The sequence below is a fragment of the Cupressus sempervirens genome, chromosome 4 (assembly GCF_028749045.1).
Source record: "Cupressus sempervirens isolate cs-2001-9-10 chromosome 4, ASM2874904v1, whole genome shotgun sequence".
NCBI classification, from domain to species: Eukaryota; Viridiplantae; Streptophyta; class Pinopsida; order Cupressales; family Cupressaceae; genus Cupressus; species Cupressus sempervirens.
Window position 1 is genome coordinate 871,883,037 of NC_143121.1, and position 23,345 is coordinate 871,906,381.

The following is a 23,345-nucleotide window of genomic DNA, read 5'->3' on the forward strand; positions in this document are numbered from 1 at the left end:
ATACATCTTAGCTCTTGGATTGTAGACACTCTAATGGCATACATAGGCAACAATTCTCTCAAAACTTTACTTAGCACAATATCATCATCTATTTTACCAGTTGCAACTTTTATTGCACTAACAACTTTTATTCTAGCAACATATTGAGCAATGTTTTCACCTTCTTCCATTATCATGTCATAAAACTTACCTCTTAGGCTTTCTAACTTGGCTCTTTGAAAAAAAATTCCTCCTCCATAGATAGTGGTTAGGGCATCCCACATCTACTTTGCACTTTTAAGTTCATTGATGTCATCAAACTCAGCATAGCTTAGGGCAGAGGAAATTTCCAACATCGCCTGATTGTGTTCTTTCTTTTTCTTGAAGTCTTCAGTAGTTAGGGCTCCTGCTGGATCAACATGTTCTATTGTAAAGGTTTCATCAAAAAAAATCGTGAAGAAAATTTATCTTTGTTTTGCTTGGGTACCTCTCTTTTTGACATCTTGATCTTTATGTTTTTAGTACCTTGAAACTAATCCTCTTAAGCAACTACATTTTGATACCAATTGTTAGAATTCTTTTAGAATAACTGAGAGAGGGGGGGTGAATCAGTTATTCAAGGTCCAAATGTCCAAATAAAACTATTCACAATTTAGTGAACCCATTTAACATTCTTAACCATGCATGCATTCATTGTTTGTAAACCAAAACTGTGATATGTTATTGTTAAACTAACATGCAGAAATGTAAAGCATAAAACATAACGCATCCATTAGTACACTTGACACAATGATTTAACATGGAAACCCAATTTGGGAAAAAACACTAGTAACATGCTACTCCCTTCTCACTCTTTTGAAGTGATACCCTATTAAAGGCCAACCTTGTTAAAGGTTACAACACACACAGGTTAAATGTGACCCAGTTAAGGAATTTCAATCACCCTATTAAAAGTAAGCCTTGTTAGAGGACTTTAGGCCATTCACTTGGAATGCCACCTTGTTAAAAGATTTTTTAATAACTATTAAGTCAACCTTTCTCCAAAGGATTTACCCTAATCTGATACAATTTTTAGAGAGTAACAGTATAGTTTGATCTGATACAAGTTACAACCTTACTTGTAGATTACATATCATTATTGAATCCTCAACTCTTCTTGGCTTCCTATCTTTGCAATTCTGATAGCTTGTTCACCATTCAAGCATTCATCCTTCTCTAGCCTTCTTTCTTAGCTCACCATTGCAGACTTCTCCTCTTGGGTCACTTGATGAAGCAAACCCTCTTCCTTCACCTTGTCAGATTTTTGCATCCAAAAACTCTATGACCTCCAACCAACTTTTCTTCATGACCAAACATCCCTACATATAGGGAATTAGAACTCTTTTTCCAACTCATTATTCATCTCAAAAATTAGGGTTTTCGATGGATTAGGTAGGATAAAATATATGTACCCCATATCTTGTCTTCTCTAGAAACTTCTTCTAGAATCCATTTGAATTCGCCTCCAAAATAGTTTACATAAGATTATTTTCCTCCAGCTCATCAATCTTATCTTCCTCCTGATTTACAAGTTCCAAGAAAACAAACTTGTTGGCTTTTATTTGGAAAATCTTTGATCTTTTTCATAATATTGTAGCTCGACATTATCAATTTACTGATGCTCGACACATACTATGTTACTCGACATCTATTGTAAAATCACTCAGCATCAACTAGTTTTTATTGGTGCTCAGCAGCTATTGAAAATCACTCGGCATCTACTACCTTGCTCGGCATCTACTAACTTTCTCATCATCCACTAGAAATTGATTTCACTCGGCTCCAACTGACTTTTTGCTTAGCTTGAACTAACTTTGCTCGGTACCTTCTATCAACTTGGTCAAGCTTAGCAAATGAACTTTGTCCAACCTTTTTCATCTAAACTTTCTAAGTGTAGCCAATCATTTTGTAACCTCAAGTGGATCATCAATACATTATGTTATTACTGTCTTAACTAATTCTTTCACTTCAATACATAATCATAACTCAACCTTTCTTCTAGGTACTTTTGTTACATCTTGTTGATCAAATCCTCTTCATCAATCAACTAAGTGATAGTGCTTGAAACATATAAGCAATTGTCTTACCAACGTGTAGCACATTTGACATTAGTGACAAAATAATGATTGAAAACACAGTCTTCTTTCAACAATCTTTCTTCTCAAGTGATCTTTTCAATCATATATCAACAAAAATTATAGAGCAAGGGTACAAAGATCACAATGGCATGACATGACAACAAAATTGTAGAGCAAGGGCATGGAGATCAAAAGGGAATGACAACAAAATGTAGAGATCACAAGGGCACAAAAATGAAATGCAGTAATTAGACGGACACATCAAGAAAATCCTAGAACTCCACTAATCTCCACCAAGGGCACGACAATAAGATGCAAAGATCACAAGGGCACAACAATGAAATGTAGTGATCACAAGGGCATAGAAATGAAATACTAGACATCCACTTATCTCCACCAATGTCCAGAGCTCTCCACCCTCATTCAGAGCTCTTCACCCTCTTTCACATACAACTCTTCACAATCAATCAAAACAAATGGGGAATGATTAATGTTGTGTTTTCTTTTTTTCTTTATAATCATGTCGATGTTGCAATTATGACACCAATGTCAGTAAAATGATAGCATAGGGCACACTTGCAAAAAAAATATAAAAATCACAAAAAAATCAAACCACTGTCACAAATTATCATCGCAATTTGACCCCAAATATTGTAGTGGATAGGTATGGGATGTCTTTGGGGACCCTTAGGATTAACAACATACATAAATAACAATTACATTCAAATATAACCAATATCAAAAAATAATAAATCGCACAGAAGAGAACACAAGACACAAGGATTTAACATGGTTCACCCAATCCTTGGGCTACATCCACCAATAGCAAGTCCAATATTATTATTATCCAAATATTAAAATCTGAAATCCCTTATAGCTCAATACCACCGCAAGAAGCTACAATATCACCATACATATTGAAATCCCTAACCCTAAGCTATTTTATACAAGTTTTTTTTGCTTACAAAATTAGGGCTAGAATAAGTCATCCAATAGAAAAATAGTAGTTAACAATTTTTACAATACAAGGTCATTTTTGGCTTCAAGGGCATTGCCCGTGGATCTCACCTTGTACTACAAAAAGGAGTGCACCTAGAGCATTTTTCTAGGACCCCACAAGGAGCATTGTCCCTTGACCCCCTCTTGGGGGTGCTTCCCCTAAACCCCCTTAGAAATAATCTAGGGAGAAACCACGTCGAATAACCTTCAAGTTTGATTAGGCTCCACATCGCAACATCTTAGCATCAAAAAATAGAAGGTTTTTGGAAATCTAAATAATGTATTTAGTAAGTGCATGCATTTGGAAGGTTATGATTTTGGTAGCTTATACCTGTTAGGGGGATCCCTTAGTCTAGAGAGGTTACACTGTGTAGATTTTAACACACTACATGGACACTAAGAAATAATTTCATCCCGACATAACAATACTACAACCACTCCATGAAACTTTCATCTTAAATGGATTTTTATTTATAGTGTATCGGAAGAGCTTGGCCTTAGCTCACTACCACTTGGGTCATTCCCTTTCACCATCTCTGCCAAAGAAAATCTCAGGAGACAAACCCTGTAAACATTGGTACAAATTTTTCTTACACCCAAGATCCATGAATGGCAAGGGTAGATGATACTTTTTGTATTGAAATTGGGAAAAATAAAATGTGGCTATTACATAAGACACAATTGACACGATGATCTATTCTATAGAAGACACGTGAAATTGAAAAGAATATCGTATTTAAATCCCAAATGAAGGTTTTGGTTTTCATTTATCAACCCCTTTTTAGCAATTCCTACAAACAAGGATTAGAAAAATGTGTTTAGGGCCTTCTACAAAATGACTTTCAAAACAACCTATAGAACTACCAAAACAAATGAAAGCTAGTTAAAATGTTAGAAATGTAAATGCAACTTAAAAAAAACTAAACAAAACTAACTAATAAAATGAATGTGCGAGATAGTAAAAAGAAGCATAGGTATAGAGAACAAAAGTATAGATAAGAAAAAGGCGAAGGAGAATGAAATTAACATGCATAAATATGTGATGAAAGAGCAACTATAACGAATGTGAATTTTCAGTGAATGTAAGTGAGATTCTAGTGAATATAAGCACAATTATGATAGGTACGTGTCAGAAATGAATGGAAGCGCATGAATATGTGATGAATGCATAGGAAAATATGGAGGCACTATAAAATGTGATGAAAGCACATCTCTAAAGGACAAAAGTGCCAAAATGACCTAAAAATCACATGCACGCATAAAAACTAAAAACTAAGAGTAAATTTTGGGGGTTGGGCCCCATGGTGGGAGCCAAAACTACATGCAAAATGAGTGACAATGCAGAAAATATTATAAAAGTACTCATCTAATATAATTTGGTACACCACACAATTAAGGATTATAAAACAAAGTAAATTAAAAATGTAGTTTTTACCTTTACTTACTAGTGTGGGACTAGAAAAAGAGTGAATTTGCATAAATGAGAGAATGGCTAATCTCATAAAAGAACATGCAAACAATCTAATCCAAACCTAAAAGCCATTTGAAATAATAAAAGAATTCAAAATAATAAAACTCCCTTTCAAATGTAGCTCCTATGCTCTCCTTTCTTCTCCATAATAATGTTGATGTAGCTCTTGATCTTGACAAGATGCGCCTACAAAATGATAGCAAGAGGAAAAGAATGATAATGATGATGACAAAATGACAAGATTGGAATGGGAATACTAGGAGAATATGGATGAAAGAATGTGGTTAACCAAAAAAAGTGCAAAGAGGCCCAAGTTATAGGATTTGAGAGCCAAGATGCTAAAATGGAAGGAAAATGTGCAATTAGAAATTTGTCATAGTTCAATTGCAAACATGGGAAATTGCTATGATTAAGAGATTTAAATTAGAAAATGTGTCATAAAATAGCACATTATGACAAATTGTAAGAGATGTGTGTAGAAAGATGTTAAAACATTTGGTAGATGAAGTGGAAGATAAAAGGGAAGGTGTAAGAAAAGGAATGGAAAGTGTAAGAGCTAGAAAAAGGAAGGTGTAAGAGTGGAAGCTAGAAAATAGAAAGTGGAAGCACAATTAGTGGGAATGTGTAAGAGTTGGGATTTTTGAATTTAAAAACTCATAAATCACTCCAAAATGGAAATTAGAATTTAGGAAAAAGGAAAATTCCCAAAATTCATGGAAATGGAAGAATTAATTAATAAATATTAATAAATTAGGAATAATTAATAAAAGAGAATAAATTAATAAGATTAAATAGGTTAAATGATTAAGACATAGGATAAAGCATGGGTTATTTATTCCTATAAGAAAAATTAATTAAAATGATTGGCCAAAATGATGAAATAAATGCAAGAATTAACCCTTTTGAAGGATTGCAATGAAATTAAAAATCAAATGTGATGATATTAGATTGATCAAATCAATGATCAAATGAGATAAATGAAGCTATATGAATGACATGAAATGATGACTTGTCAAGGACACATGAGAAGGGTTGATGACATATGACATTTAATGAACATTGTAAATGTCATAAGATTGATTGAAATTGCTTGATAGGGTTGATCACAATAACATCAACAGAAATAGACAATGTTATTAAATTGATTGAATAAGGACATGATTATACACTAAAGGACTCAAGAATGTCAAGGATTGACTTAATGATATGCCAAGGACACATGGCATGTCTTAGTGAATGTTGATAAGGCATTGAAGGATGTAAAAATGCCTAAAGGATCGATGATGATAAGATGATGACATTGAAATGGTTTTGAATTGATTCTAAGATTATCTGCATTTTGATTGAATGATGATCAAGTTGTCCAAAAGATCAAAGTTAGTGAAATGAGAAAATGGGATAAGTTGGGATGCAAAGGTGATGAAAAAGTAGGCGCGAACCATTTTTGAGCATCTACATTTTTTCCCTCTTTGATATAATGTGATAATGAGCATTGTATCAAATAATAATAGTGAAAAAGATTAGTCCCCCAATGCAATTAAAATGAGGTAGGGTGCCCCCTCAAAAAATTGGGCAAGAAATTGGCACAAGGATAATTTTTCAAAAAGAAAAGATGATGAGGAGAAATATTGATGAAAGACATATTAGTAGAAGGAAATGAGACTAAGAAAGGTGATCAAGCTTACTTTCATAGGTGCACTTTATGTTGTAAGAGATTTATTTTTATATGGAAAATGGAATGTAACACATCATGATAGAGAGCAAGAGAAAAAATGCAAGCCTTTTGTGTAAACAAACATAATACAAATAGAGAATGACCTTATCCACATTGAGGCATAGAATCGTGCACCATACTATCAAATGACATTCAAAAAATAAAGCCAAAAATGATCATGAACCATCCCTACCACTCTCATAAATCAGTTTATATCATTAAGTAGAATAGGAAGATGATCAAAAGAAAAGAAAAGAAAAATAAAACACTCACTAAATAGTGTGGGCCAACAACCATTTTGATCTGTTATTACTTGTTTTATTAATTTTTTTTGGGATTTCAAAGTTTGTTTGACTGATGTTTTGATAGTGTGATTGTTCAAGGTATTGTGATCAGAGTTTGAAATCAGATTGATCATCGGTACAAGTAGTTCAGTGTGTGTTTCATCAAAGCATAATTTTATTAAAGCACAATGATTAAGTTTGAGTTTGCATGTGCAATTATTGAGAAAAAGGAGTGATTATTTACATTGATTATGTACAAGGTTTATTGCAAGTTTTTGGGTGGATGTTCAATTTTTTGGGTTTTCAAAGATATTTGATTTTTTTATGGTGTAGGTTTTTTCGGGACCTTTTCCAAAATTTAGGTTTTTATTTCATGTTCATATTTTATTTTTAGTTATTTGTTAGTTTTTGATGACTAATCAGCGAAGTACTATACATACTTCATAAATTATTTGGGGTTAGGGGCATCGCCCTATAAAATATTCACCAATTTATGGCCGATTATTCGCCAATTTATGGCTGACATTTTGGAACTAATTTTAACCCTAAAGCAGAAAAAATACTTGTATAAAAGGGCCTAGGGTTAGGGATTGTTTCATAAGGTGTGATGCAAAAATTGCTTCTTGCAGTGGTATTGAGTTGTAAGGGATTATGGATTGTAATCAGGTTGTAATCACTGGATCGTAATAATATTGGACTTGTTATTTAGTTGAAGTAGCCCAGGGTTTGGGCGAACCACGTTAAATCTTGGTGTCTTGTGTTCTCTTCTGTGTGATCTATTATTTTCTAATATTATTTATATTTGCATGTAATTGTTATTTCTCTTTGAGGTTAATCCTAACACATTTTATGATTTTTATGGAATTTTTCATGACATTTTATGTTTTTTTTTACTAATCTTTTCAAGACATTTTATGACTTTTAGGGATTTTTCTAGGATTATATGTGATTTTTTGGATTTCTTAAGGATCATATTTGATTTTTTGGGGGATTTTTTCAATTCTTTGAAGTATGTACAGAGAAAGAATTTCCCCCAATGTCTAGCAAGGCAAGGGTATTGTGGATGGATGAGTGGAAAGGGTAGATGGATGATGGACACATGTCACTTAGAATGTTTTCTAGGTTTGTTGGGTCACCATGGACTATCTACATAGATAGGAGGACATGTTTTATGAAGGCTCAAGGACTGGATATGATAAAGATTAGGATATGAGAATTTGGGAAATGGATGAAAGACGATGCATGTGGATGGACATGCAAAGACATTTTTTGAAAATATATTGTGAATTTGTGTCCTTATTTCCATCAAGATAAAAATAGGGATTATGATAGGAATATGATATGATATGGATAGGACAAGCAAGATCAATAATGGACAAGGGGATATGGACTAGAGGTTATGATTGGATGGACCAAAGGGAATAGGAAAGTATAAAGCAGATAGAATAAGATGTGCTTCTAGGAGATTTGTATCCTTGTCAAGATCAAAGTTGGGGAAAAGGAAAATGTGGAATGTTGAAAGGTAAAGTACATGATGGGCATATGGTAATGGAGGAAATGACTTGGGATAAAATGAGTAAAACTTGCCCCCGAGTATGGAATACAAGATGTTCATAGATTACACATGATGCTTGTTTTCCAAGTTTTCATCATGGTACTCACCCAAAGCACTTGTTTGCCAGGTTTTCACTATTGGATGAAATGATTTCTCTATATTTTCTTTTTTTTTTGGCTTTTTTTAAAACTTTTTTAACTTTTCATTTTTATTTTACTTTTTTGATACTTTTTAGAAGATAATAGGCACATGACATGACATGGACAAAGGACTCAAGTGTCCTATTATTTGAACAATTCTCTTGAAATGAAATGTAATAATGGAAAATGACTATGGTAACATGCTCAAAGGTGTTGGTAGGGTAATGAAAATATGGATGAAGTAGATTTAGGATAGTGATTGGATATGCCGAATGAAAGGATAGGGGAAAATGTAGGAGGATGGGAGTGGAAGAAGGAATGATGTTTAGCATATGGAAAGGGATGTAAGAACAATTTTGGAACACACCTTGAAGGGTGATGGAACAACATATGAAAAGGTAATTTTGGGTTTGGTAGGCAAAAGGATGTGGACTTTGGGACACAAGGACCCAAAATGGATTTGGAAGATAGAAGGCTTTTTGATGGAGAGTTAGTAATTTTTGATATCATCTTTCGTCTTTCTTTAGGGCTTTGTGCTTCAAGAAGCTTCTTGGGAATCCACATGTATTTTGACTTTTAATTATTCTTTTGTGGGTCCTTTGATTGCATTCTTTGTAAAAGATATTTAGGGATCCATATTTCTTTTGAATTTTTTTTTTGATTGATGGGCCTTTGTAGCCTTTTTTATTTTTCTTTTTCTTTTTGGATCATATGTTTCTTTTCTTTTACATGTAGATTAGATTGAGCATGTTGATACTTGACTACATGTGGATTACTTGACTAAGGTGTTATGCTTAGCATCCAAATTACTTGGAAAAGGAATAGAATTCATAGATGGATAGACATTGTGTGGAGGGATTTTAGATGGGTGGAGGTTTCTCCAAGATGTGTGCCTGTGCAAACTTGCATTTAGGAAAGGGTAAGTTGATTGTGAACTAGTGAATGGAGAAACATATGGACCTAAAATGAATGGAAGAGGTGAAGGAGGAGGTATATGTTTGGATCTAGATTTGGAAGGGATACCAATGTGTTAAGAGTGAGCTTTAGGATTGAAGTTGTGATTTTTAGAAATCCCTTTGACATCTAAGGGTTTTGACATACTTTGTTCTTTAATATTGGACCCTTTGACTTGATAATGCTTTTGAATAGTGGGATACTTGCTACTAGATGAGATTCCATGTTTAGGTGTATATGATATGGAATAGTTGATATGACAATGAATTGGACTAGACAACAAAACTAGGAGAACCAATTTGAAGTGGAGGTGATTCATGAACATCTTGCATTAGTGTTTTTAAACCATTAGGGGGATCAGGTAGAACAATGAGATCATTTAATGGAGTAGGATCATGAAGAAGGATATGATCTTATGGAGGATATGGAGGAATGGAAGGATATTATGGTGGACATGAAGGAATGATAGGATATTTTGGATGATCTAAGGGTGAAGGGATACTCTGGTCTTGACTTGGAAATGGATCGTTAGGAAATATGGTAGTGTGATCTTGATCTTGCTCAGAAAGTGAAAGGTCAAGGGGAAATGGATCATCTTGGAAAATAGGGTTATTGTAAAGCTTAAGGGAAATGAGATCTTGTTCAAAGATTGGATTGGCTTGGATATTGTGTGGATCTTGATCTTGATTAATTTTAGGACACATTTTTATGTTTAGATCATCCTCTTGACATGGGGTATGCATGTTTGAAAAGGGTTACTATTTTGATATGATGGATTTGGACTTTGATTTAGACTATTTGAAATATGATTTCTTGGAGATGGAGGACATAATGTTACTGGTTCTAGGAATTGAGAATTATGAAAAGGAATTATGTCAAGGATGGGACTAGTTGGAAGTTGTTCGATGGATAGCCCTTGGGAGGTTTCAACATTGGAAGTGAAACTTAAGGGTGATGAAGGAAAATTCTCACATGAGGTTTTAGGAGATGAAGGACTAGTGGAAGACATTGGTGTGTCTTGAAGGTTCATTTTTTGAGGGGACATTGGTGTTGCATCAATGTAAGTATTTGGGGATGAACCTTTGCTAGACATGGGTGAGTTATTATCGTCGTCTTTTTCAAATAACTTTTGAAATATTTTCTTAATAGTATAATATTTCGATTTTTTTTTCTTAGTTGATTGTGTTGGTGATGTAGAATTGATATTTACATGTTGTTAAAATTTATTTGGTTGGACATGTTCCTAAAAAGAAATTTGATTGATTGTGTTTGTTTGATGTGAAAATGTTGACATTAAGTTTTGGCATTTTTTATCTATCCATCAGATATTTTACATGAGCTTCAAGAAAAGTTTATAATGGATAGTTATAAAGTTTTTCCATGTCATAGCCTCATTTTATAATGGATTCCATTTTCTCTTGAACCTTTTTGGCTTCTTTATCCAATTTTTTTTTCAACCTTTTGATAAGGAATATGTGACTTTCAAGTGATTGATCATAAGTTGTTGAGGGTGTCATTTTCATTTGTTCAAAAGAGGTAACGTCATGTGAAGTGTATGTCATGTTTTGGTCAAAATCTTGTGTTCAATCAAAAGGTGTTTGTGAAGTGTCCATGATGTTTGAGTTGAAGACTTGTTGAAAATTCATGCTTTGTGTTGGATCCAAGAATGTTTGTGTGAACATGGTTTGATAGTCTTGTAGCCTTGTAGGATCTTGTGAGCTTGAAATGATTGGCATGATATCTAAGGATGTATGAAAATGCACCTAAGTATGAGGGTGTATGCAAAATGCACTTTGTTTATTGGATTTTTGGATTTGAAATGATAATGCAACTAAGGTATGAAAATACAAAGGTTCCAAAGGTATGGAATGCAAATGGATGTATTTTTGGATTTTTTAGAATATTGGATTATGAAAAATGTACACTAAGGGTATGCATGAACGATGTTTTTGGGATTATTGAACTTTGGATTGTGAAAATGCCACTAAGGACATGTGCATGAAAGATTTTTGAAATTTTGGATTTTGGATTATGACAATGCAAGCAAGGGTTTATACATGCAACGTGTTGGGTGTTTAGGACATGCAAAGGTAAAGTATAATGTAGAGGTATGCAAAGGTTTGGCTATGCAAACAAATATTTGGCTGAAATGTTTGGACTTGGACAAAGTTGGTGTTTGATAGTGCTCCTTGGACTTTGGAGGCTTTTGATGTTTGGACAATGTTTTTGGATATGCTATGAAAAATTTTGGATTTAGATATGATCGTGAAAAATGCAATTTTTTTCTATTTTTGGGCTAAGTAAATGAAATGAAAACTGAGGTTTATGCAACTATGGTTTTTGAAAGGATAATGCAAAATGAGGACAAGGTTATGCAAGATAAGGACTATGACAACTAAGGACATGCAATAGGAGGTTTAAATCTTGAGGAAAATCTTTGGGAAATACAATGCTAAGAGTCTAACCTTAAAAGGATGAATAGGACCTTGACCAAGAAAGAAAGGACAAAACCAAAAAGACAATTTTGATAAAAAGGACCATGTCAAATCCATCAGGACATAGATAAAATTTGACTCAAAGAAAATGATAAAAGGACAAATTATGAATAGACCAAGGTCAAGATCATTTATTCATCCAAATAAGAGAATACTCAAGGACTCATATTTTGTTTGGATTTTCAACAAAAGGTTCTAGGTTGAAAACGAGGGTTGTGATAGGATCAAAATGAGGGATATGAAAGGACTAGATTTAAAATTAAGATTATGATGGGATCAAAATTAGGACTAGGAGGATCAAAATGTGGATTAGGATGTAAAAGACGTGGTTAATGTAAGTTAGGATAAGCGTGAAATGAGGACAATGCAGGGATTAAGATTAGGGTTGTGCTATGAAATTAAGATTAAGATTAAGGGAAATTAATAAAAATGATTGGCCAAAATGATGAAATAAATGCAAGAATTAACCCTTTTGAAGTATTGTGATGAAAATGCAAATCAAATGTGATGATATTAGATTGATCAAAGCAATGATCGAATGAAATAAATGAAGCTAGATGAATGACATGAAATGATGACTTGTCAAGGACACATGACAAGGATTGATGGCATATGACATTTAATGAACATTGTAAATGCCATAACATTGATTGAAATCAATTGATAGGGTTGAATACAATAACATCAATAGACACAGTCAATGCTATTAAATTTATTGAATAAGGACATGATTATACACTAAAGGAGTCAAGAATGTCAAGGATCGAATTGATGGTATGCCAAGGACACATGACATGTATAATGAATGTTGATAAGGCACTGAAGGAGTAACAATGCCTAAAGGATCAATGATGATAAGATGGTGACATTGAAATGGTTTTGAATTGATTCTGAGATGATCTACATTTTGCTTGAATGATGATCAAGTTGGCCAAAAGATCAAAGTTAGTGAAATGAGAAAATGAGACAAGTTGGGATGTGAAAGTGATGAAAGAGTAGATGCGAACCATTTTTTAGCGTCTACAAATAGCTGCAACGTGTCTCCATTTTCCTTGTAAACTTTGAGTTCTTGGATTTGTGAGTTCTCAAATTTGAACCAACTCCTTCCTTCAAGATGCTTCAAGTTCGAAAATTTATGAATTCTGAATGCAATTCTATGATAATGCTCCTAGAATGCTCTATGGACTAGATGTAATGATGGATGTAAATGGGTGAAAACTATTATTCTAACGAGACTATGATAATGATATGAAATGCTTGATGATTTTCTTGAAAGCTAAAGGATGCTAGAAATGTCAATTGCTTGAGTACTAAGAATGTGTATTGATAAGATTACTTATTAACTTGTGTGAGGGAATGAGGGTTCCTTTTATAGACTTTGAGACGACCCTAGCCTAGGTGGCAATATCCAACGGTGGAGAGAAAACGTAGGACAAGTGAACAGATGAGATTGACTTGGTCAAGGAGGTTGAGAGAAAGTACTTATTTAGAATGTGAGAGAAAAACTAGGAGGAGACCCTTGAGAAGACCCTAGCCTCAAGTTGGACTCCGGGACAAGTGTCTTGTGAGTCATCTTTAACCCTATGAGTTGGATTGACTAACTCCTATTGGATAGGGAAGATGTGGAGGACTTTGTCACCCAAAAAACATGGGTCCCAAAGACCAAGTCACATGAGGATAAGTGTTCTTGTGACTCATTCTTTGAGGACACATACCCATTTCTGACCCTATAGAAATAGGACACATGGGTGAGAATAAATAGAGTTAATTAATAATTAATTAAAATTAATTATTTGTTCAAAGATGATGTGTCACATGACATGGAATAGATAGGTGGGTGAGTAGTCTTAGTCACCTACGTGAGTGTTTAATTAAGTAGTTTTAATAAATCACTTAATATGACTATTTACTGGACTTAGGATGATGTAAATAACCTACATGAATTAGCTTAATAAATTAAATAATTTATTAAAACTAATAAAAGAATAGTATTAATTAAATATAAAAATATTTAATTAATTGATAGAAATGAATTAACTTAATGAATTAAATAATTTATTAAGATTAATAGAAGGATGATATTAATTAAATATTAAAATACTTAAGTAATTTTCTTGACAATCGTGTACTGTGCTGAATGTTGATATGAAGATGAGATGGCTCATTTGTAACCTCGTCCATTTATAGCTCTGAATCAAAGGCATTTATTTACCTGTTAAAAAGAAAATTAAATGTATTCTCATCAAACATAAATCCCTTGCAATTAAATTCCCATGGTGAAGTAAGAGACTTTAGTTAGGTTTATGGCTTCTTAGTATTTCAGATTAAAAGATTTCGTTTGAATCATATATAAATGTTAACAATTGTCTCAAGTTATTGTTCGAGTCTAGTAGGTTAAGTTTTAAGCATTGGAACTATAGAGAAGACGAATTACCTTCTGTTAACGAATTATATTTATAGTTATTACTCCAAATTTGCTGACTGTGAATTCAGATTCAGATTAAGAATTAATTGTTTAACAGCTAGCTTTAGCTGAAATATAGTTGTATAAAGTTTCTAATATTAAAGCTGAACTATAGTTGTATAGAATTTCTAATATTTGCATGAAACATTTAATCTTTCCCTTCTTTTATTTAATTAAGAAATTGGAATATAAGTAATCCAGTCGGCTAGTTAGTCACTGGCAAACATTTAAACCAGACAGGAAATCACGGAACCAAATCCTTGAATTGACCAGGAAAATTAGAAGGGTAGTAACGTCCACTCTAACTCGAGAAAAAACAATAATTACTGCAAATTTTCTGACTCTGAATTCAAATTCAGATTAAGAATTAATTTTTAACAGCTAGCTTTAGCTGAAATATAGTTGTATAGAGTTTATAATATTTGCGTGAAAGTTTAAAACATTTAAACCAGACAGGAAATCACGAAACCAAATCCTTGAATTGACCAGGAAAATGAGAAGGCTAGTAACGTCCACTCTAACTCAAGAAACAACAAAATATTCCTTATGATTTCAATTCATTTTTGTCCCGGTGGAGGAATAGATTAACTCAACTGCCACTTCAAAGATCGGTTATTTGCTTAGATGATACCTCAGTCCATGCTTGTCCCAATCAATCAGCATACTTGCTGACGCTGAGAAAAAAGGTTCATCAATCATATGCATTTCGCAGAAACTTTTGAATTGGTTTTCAAAAGGAACGATAAATATTGTTTCAGTTCATTATTTCCAATGTCATCCAGAAGCAACAAACTGCAGATTCACTTGCCTTGCACATTCTACAAAAGCTTTTACAGTTTCAGCACACTGCAATGGATCCTTCGGGTGATCCTTGTAGCACTGTACACATGCATCTTTGAAATTTGAGCAAGGCACCGATTTCTGTTCTGGCATTCTGTACTCTTTCTCGTGAAGTTCTTTTGCTTTACGCTTTACTTCTTCCGCCATTCTGGCCTCTTCTTTCTGCAGTTTTTCCACAACTCTCTCACTCTCATGAAGAACTTTCCGAATTGGATCCAACTCATTGTCAACGGAAGGTGGAAAGACTGCTCCAGGAAGCAGAGGCAATCTGGGTTGCCATCCTTCTTTCTCTCTGGAAGCTTTTGCCTCAACTTGTGGAATATCGGTCTCTTTGGAATGTTTTGCCTCAACCAAAGGGCTATCATTCTTCTTTGGATCTGATCTTGGGGCCTTTGGTTTAGTCTTTCTTCTTGGTCTCCGATCCTCCTCGCCAACAAGCCTCTGAACAAGACCGGCACTAATCTGAACTGAAAATGGTTCACCCATTTTGTCAATCTGAATGAATAATTTCAAAAAATGAAAATGAGATAGAGATACCTGATCAAAAATTACAACTACAAAGATTAAGATCACTGGAATGTGAAAAGAGTGTGTAGAGCCCTCAAAGAAACATGAAATTTCTACTTGAAAAGAGTACAAAGACCAACAGCCTTGAGTATGCTTTGAACCACAGATGGAAAAGAAAAATCGCAGTGATACTTAATTTGGTGTCTCAGCAACCAAACCTGACCTGGTTAATCGGTGATTGCTTTCAAAATCACAGATAAAGATGAGAAAAACAAATCCCCAATGTAAATAGGGATCAAAAGTTTATTCAGAAGATTCATTGAATAAAATCACCAATAAATCAAAACAAAAGTTATCTTGCTCTCTATCAAGCTTCATACATGAAGTCATATCCAATTTCATAAAACAGATGCCAAAGTGCATTGAAGAATCAAATCACATCATTTTCAGCAAACAGCGAGATGATGTAAAGGACGCTTACAAGAATAAAACCTTTCTTTTCCTCCAAGTCCTAAAGAAGTGGCAATGTCGGCAATTAACTTTACCACATTCACCCATAAAAAAAAATTATGTTTTAAACTTTCGAGTACACATCAGAAAATGCAGTTAGATCAGACATGCTATAACCTTGCAAAAGAAAATAAACAAATGCTTTCAATGTTACCAACCAGGTTAGAATATAAATCAAACTTAAAAATTCACTAGGATTGGTTTAAAAAAGGATATTCTTCTAAACTGCCAAATGTCAGAAGCTTTTGTCCGAACCAACTTCTATTCCAATCTATATAGTTTACACATATCAAGCCAAAAAAGGTTGATATAAAAAGTCAATCTAGAAAGAACGAAAAAAACATTGTGGGTTGATGATATAAAAGGCTAGAGTTGCATTCACTCGAAGTCCAATAATTCAAAAGATATTGTAAAACTTAAAAGACGCATATTGTATGCCATTGTAAATATGTTATTGATAATTGTATGCAGTTAACCAAGTTCAGTTCCGGTCAAAGGTGATCCAAAATGAATCAACTGCAACCTGTAAAACACTTCACAATGTTATATTACACACTCAAAAACAAGAAAAAATTTAAGGTTTTTTTATGAAGATTCAACACAAAAATTTGATGACAGTGCAGATTATAAACTGATGTGGATATCCCTCAAAATAACCTTTGAACTATAGATTATAAAGATTAGCTCCAAAAGAACACTTCCAATTCCTAATTAGCAAATTTAGAATGCTCCATAATCAGTAATATCCAACTAACAATGCAAGCAAATATGAAAGAACTACCGAAAAGGAATAAATTTAGTATAAGCAAACAAGGACTAAGACTAAACACGACCAGGCACTGGTAGAAATTCATAAATGGAAAAAATCTCCTGTAGAAGTGCATCAAAACTCCTCATCCCACTACATTCTGTCTTTGCAAGTGTATTAATATCCCAAGCACTGTTTGGAAAGCATGGCATCAACAATGCTTAGCTCCAACATCTGTTCATATCTGCAACTCCATGGCTTCCACTACTCTCTGCCTCCAACAGTCAATGATGACTACATAGGAAGGAAAAAACAAGAGCTAACCCCTTCACAAAGCCTTACGCATGTTCAAAAAACATTTCCAACGCTTCTTTGAGCAGCAATCTTTATTCGTAATGTTTGGTAGAGGAAGAGACACAGGTTGTAGCCAATAGCCTTCCCATGCAAAACAGGGAACTGTCATTTCATGCAAATAAGATGTTAGGTAAACCACCAGGGCGAATATATAACCACTCCTTGCACCAATTGGCTTTTCCATTATGAACTGCAAGATACTTACCTTGTTTTCTCCAAATTTCTTCTATTCTCTGACTTTCCTCGGATGCTTCAGAACCAGATCACCCCAAGATTGTCTTCATCACCAATAAATACTCAGTAGACTACAAAACCATCATATGCAAGGAATGTTAAATCTTCAATATCTTGCTAAATGGGAGTGACAAAATTCATTGCCTCGAAGCGGAATAGCTATGGATTGGTCTAATTTGCAGTTCAGAGCACACAAGAAGTTTTTGTCGGTCACTACAGGACAACTCTAATAAAATGATACATTTGGCTATGATCAATTTCATTCATCCATGATTGAATCTGTCACAGTTTCGAAATACGTTGAGAATGTCCAGATCAGGTAGGTTTCCATTTACATCCAAGCTGCAAGTTCGCAGCAAGCTGAAAATCACTTCTAGTCATCCTGCAGGCAGCTACAAACATTTGTGTAGCTATTGCAGCCTTGCAGGTGAAGAGTAAGGTTCTGCAGGTGCGTTCAGCATGCTAAAAGTCATGTAGTGTCAGTTTTCTATAGAAATTATCGAAGTGATTCTTATTATTTCAAAAAATGTTGAACAGTGAATGTATGTTCAGAGAATGTTGAAGATGTCTTTGATGGCAATCCAAAATGTCAGAGATATACATAGAGTTTATCATCTCTTTCATGATTTCTGTAAGTCATTTCAAGGCACAAAACAGTAACGAGGAAGTTGCAACAATCAAGAGAATGAACAAGCAGTTTTGTCTCTTGTTAAGAAGTAATATGACTTTGTCTTGAATGCACATAGACTTGTTAATGAGCAGAGCTGGTTGAGACAGCATGGTTAGGTTGACCCTCTTTCTTAGAGGCATGACAGATGTTTCTTTTTCACTGTGGTAGCTGTTATTTGTCTTGCCATATGGGCATGTTGTTATGGACCGTGGGGCCGGTTCAGCTACTCGTGAGCTGTGTGGCAGGCTGTTCAATCTTGATGGCAGAATCTCAGCGGTAATGCAAGGTAATTTTTCATCTTTTGAATCACAACATTGTAGAGTACACTTGTAAAGGATATAAAGACAAAAGAAGACTCTTGCAGGGTTGGGGGCAGTGCAAAGCTACTAGACTAGTTAGCTCAGCTGGCATACTTAAGCTGGTTCGAACCGGGAAGAGAGTGAAAAGCGCAACGTTCTATTCTGAAAAAGCAGAATAGAAGGATAGGAGACTATAAATAGCTAGGACAGCTCCAGAACTGCCATTAAACAACATTAAATCTCTTGTAATCACACTAGCTCTAGTAATGTGATCGCACCAACATAACCTTCGTGGAGGTTTTCACCCACTTGGGTTTTATCCAAAGGAAGGTTACTGTTAGGTGTTGTGCATTCTGTTTTATTTATTTCATTTCCATTTTGCTATTCAAATACTTCTTATTGCTGCAAACTGATATATCAATATGGCTGTATATGCTGAAAATAGATTGAGAAAAACTAGTCTAGGAATCCATTTGGCATTACTAATGCATCACTGGGGTTATCAACCATATGATTTTTTAATCAGTGAGTAAAGATTGGTGACCCAGTTCCTACGACTGACAAAAGGAAAACAGCATAGCTGATTCAGTCCTTGTGACTAAGGAAAACAACACCTCCACAGAGACAAGAAATACTTAAATTTTTGAATGAACACTTTTCATCCACTTTGAACTTGGCGTAAAAAATGAGAACATGTTTGGAAGTTAAATACATGTAATTTGAATCCTTGAAGATCATCCAGAGTTTGGTTTAGTGATTAAAACTAGTTGTACAAGTAGTAAGTTGCAGAAAGCTTACTAAATTGAGTATAGAAAAAGCTAATAGGTTTTAGACATTTGATATCGGCCACAGTGACCTCACAAAGCTCTATAACTGAGATATAGCATGGTGCAGTGAAAGAATGCACATTCCCACTCACTCAATGTTTTACCCACATTTGAATTCTCCAAGGTATTCCTCTTTTCCATTTTATTCCAGTTCCTCATTTTGATCACTTTAGCGTCTAATTACACAACTCTGAATTTCTATATATAAGTTCAGTACTTAAACCTCCACTTAAACAATTAAAATAATGAGCTTGACATTAACATATAGATAAGATTCTTCAGCTTTGGAAACTGCAAACACATTTTGTGCTCTATAGAATTCAATCATAATGTATATCTGATAATTGAATATAACAATGAGCTTAGCCCAATATATTATGTGATGCAATGTGAAGGAATTGATTTATAAAAGGAAAGTAAGAACAATAATAACGCTTGACAAACTATTACCATTTCCTTGATAAAATTTTATAAGAGAATCTATGCTAACATAATCTAAAATGCAATAGCAAGTAAAAGAATGCTACTATTAAAATTTAAAGATTAATCGTACCAAATTTCCACAACCCACAATGCTGAGAGATGTTGCCTCTGAATTTGATTGTGTGTGAGTTTGATGCAAAAACTCACACAATTAAATCCAGAAGTAACATCACTAATAATTAAAGATGACAAAATATTTACCTTGAGAAACCCTTCAAGGGAAACCCCAGCAAAACAGCAACACTTAATACCATGAGATTTCTGAGTTTGAGGCAAAATCTCACACAGTCAAATTCAGAAGCAACATCACTCACAATTAATTATTAAAGATGACAAAATATTTATCTTGGGAATGCCTTTGAGGGGAAACCCAGAAAAACAGTGCCACTCAATACAATAAGATTTCCCATATGCTAGTCCACCAGCACCAGCATGCAGTCACTGGCTAAACTATTGTCCTAGGAATTCCTTAATATCACTACTCAATACTATCTTTTCTTGCGTAGATCCTGCTTTTGTTAACACAGAACTTATTGTTATGTTTTTACAATATTCTGAACTTTATAGTAAACCACCAAGTTTATAGTAAACCACCAAGTGGTCTGAAATTGACAATACTATGGTACAAAACCATGGACCATGACCCTTCATATTCCACACGTAACATTATACCACACATGATCCTTCATAAGGTATACCCCATGCAACTTTATGTTCCACGTCCGACTCCTCACACACCACTCATAACTCTTCATGTTTCACACGTGGGTTTAATAAATCCCTAACATAAAGTATATATATGTATACAAAACATATCAAGTAAATTAGATTTGAATAAATAATCTTAGTATTAGTACTAAAAGAAATGCAGAGTGTTTTTTTCTGAATTAAAATAAACCGAGCATTGTAGCTAGCCATTTCCAGATTGTCTTCTACAACGTGCAAGCGATTTTGGATTAGTCTTTACCTCATTCCCAACTAGAAAATGTTATCATATTTTCCTCTGAGATTCAAATGAAATTCAAATTAGTAATTTGCCTTGTTTAATTCACCAAATTTCACACAACAAACAAAAACTATAATCTTGAAGGAAATTGTTATTCTCAGGAAATGTGTTACTGACATTCCCCGCTTACTACAAGCAGTCTTACATAAGAGTTGAGACAAATATTCAGAATTTATTGGTGCGCATACCGGCCTTAATACAAAGCTATGAAGGCCTTCTAACCAGATCAATCAAAGCATTTTATTGCTGGTAATCTTCGAGACTAGGCTCCTTAACCTATTGGAGGCTGAAGCTGCATTTCTAGACTGGAAAGTTGCTTTTGTCCAAGGAAGATCATCTGATTTTCATTGTCCCACTCCTGTCTTCCTTAAATCTTGGCATATGAACCTGGACGTGATGCTGTACACCACTAATGGTGTCTTCCCCTTCCTTAAAAGGAAATGGCAGAAACGTAACTGTGTGTGAATAATCTGCTCTAGGTTTGCATCCAGTGGAGAATTTTCAGGGGTTTCATCCTGAACTGGGTTGCAGAGAGAAACAATAAGACAACCAAAACATAGCATGTCCGAATAAAATGGTTTTGATGGCTTTATATAATCCTTACTGAAGAAAATCCCATTGATTTTCCTTTACTTAAAAGGTAGTTACTCAGATGATCACTCCAGGCTTTCTTTCTATAACAAACTATGCTTTCTTCCCAGCCAAAATCACAGACAGAAATCTAATGGTGGGACCCTAATCTAGACACCAAAGCAGGCCCCGTCGTTTAAACTTTAAACCAAAATGAATTATTACATAATTTATAACTTAGGGTTTTTATCTAAATGTAATTACTCACATAATTCCTTATGTTTTAGTCACATTCTCTAGCCTCTGGAATTGAAAAGACTAGGTGACTTTCTCAATTTGTTGTCACATGGAAGGAAGCATTAAAAAATATGGAGATGGAAAATTGGAATATAAAATGTGCAAATAGGTATGTCAATATAGAATATGACTGACAGGGAACTGTTCTTTCTTTCTACTATTTGTACCTTTCTGACAACTGCACAATGGTCTTTAAGTGCCATCTTGGACAATGGACTGCACTGAGTAACAAACTTTATAATCAAACTGAAATAAATTCAATTAAATGAAAGCTTCTACCTAAAATCATCTACCACTATAAACATGATGCAGGAGCATCATGGGTTTTCTCGGTGACTACTTTGGAGTTCTTGGTGGAATGCCCGGTAGTTGCTTTGAAGAGTACTTGGAGTGTTACTCAGTCAAACAAGAGGTGCTCAGCGATTCTGGAGGTGCTCGGTCATCTAAGGCACTCGGCATACACTAGGAGCTCGGTGATGCTTGGTTGCAGTGTTAATCGAGTTGCATTGTTAACCTGCAATGTTAACCGAGTTGCGTTGTTATTCAGTAGTGTTAACCGAGTTCCTGCATTAACTGAGTTCCTACATTAACTGAGTGTTCCTTCATGTGTCGAGTGATAGTTGCTGATACTCGAAAGTGGTTTTCTAATGCTCGGTCATGACTTGGTTCTGGCTTTGCCTTGATTGTTTGTGTTTGGTTTCTAGTGTGATCCGACCTTGGCATTTAATTTGATTGTATGTATTTAATTTTTGTTGTAAGCCGACTTGTGACTTAAATGTGCATTTAATGTAAAGGTTTATTTGATTTGTAACATACTAAGCCAACATGTGGCTTAGTTGGGTATAAGTAGGGGGTCTTGTGGAGTCTTCAGCCTGTGAGCATGAATGCTGATGGTATTCCTTTGGGGGAGTATCCTAAGCATTGGAGAGCATGTGGCAGTATTGACATGTTGCATTCATGACCACGTTTGTCATTGATGTCAACATAACAGTAATTCTGTGAAGATTGGTAGAGTAGCAGACAGAGATCATGGTCGTACGGACAAAGGTTTGATGATTTGGTGACGCGAAGTTAAGGACATGTTCCACATTGCGTCTTGATGACAAAATTAAGTTTGCTTAACTTAAGTGGAAGATATACGGAAGATATAAGTGATTTATTGAGAGCAATGTAGAAACAGAGTACCTAACAAGCAGTTTCTGATGATTGCATTATATCTTCTAACAAAGATATAATCTGGAGATGCGAAGTCTAATGATGAACATCAACGAGTGTGCAAGCCTTGAAGTCACACGTGTGAGAAGTTGTATAAACTGTGAGCCAACAGTGCTATTGTGATTGCGAAATAATTAATTACCTTATTGTGGTCCTATTATAATTAATTGGGAAAGCCTCAAGGCCGACTTAAAGAATTATTTTGAGGACTTGGCATAAAGGAAAGTGTTTTCCTTGTTTGAGAAATTTGGGATTATGCGAAGTGTTTGAGGAAGTGCGAACAAGAGCAGAACATTTGGTAAATGCGAGTAAGTGATCCAAGGAATTACTGGATGCGAAGTTTGTGATCTGGTATCGAGATCAGAAGGAGCAAAAGTCTAGTGGACAGGACAAAGAAAGAGGAAGGAGTTGTACAATTCAATTCTATTATTCTGCAAGGAGAAATACAGAGATCATTTGGACAATGGGTTCATTGATCTTACCCCTGAAGTTGTTTGGATAGTGGGTTCATCTACCTTCTACAACTCCTAATAGAGTTGGAATCTCCTAACAGAGATTCAAAGTCTCCTAACAGGGACTGATATGCACTAAATGTCTTCATAGACTCCTAACA

The 23,345-nt window shown here is 34.5% G+C and overlaps 1 protein-coding gene across 2 annotated transcripts in view; it reads right to left on the reverse strand.

Moving 5' to 3' along the window:
• Positions 1-14,495: 14,495 nt before the first annotated feature.
• LOC149564180 (copper ion binding protein) overlaps positions 14,496-23,345 on the reverse strand; it is a 32,979-nt gene continuing 24,129 nt past the window's right edge. For both annotated transcript variants that reach the window (XM_089827239.1, XM_089827240.1), the window contains one exon: positions 14,496-15,507. In XM_089827239.1, the coding sequence (XP_089683365.1) occupies positions 14,947-15,498 (552 nt within the window). In that variant the 5' untranslated portion in view covers positions 15,499-15,507 and the 3' untranslated portion in view covers positions 14,496-14,946. The remainder of the gene's footprint in view (positions 15,508-23,345) is intronic.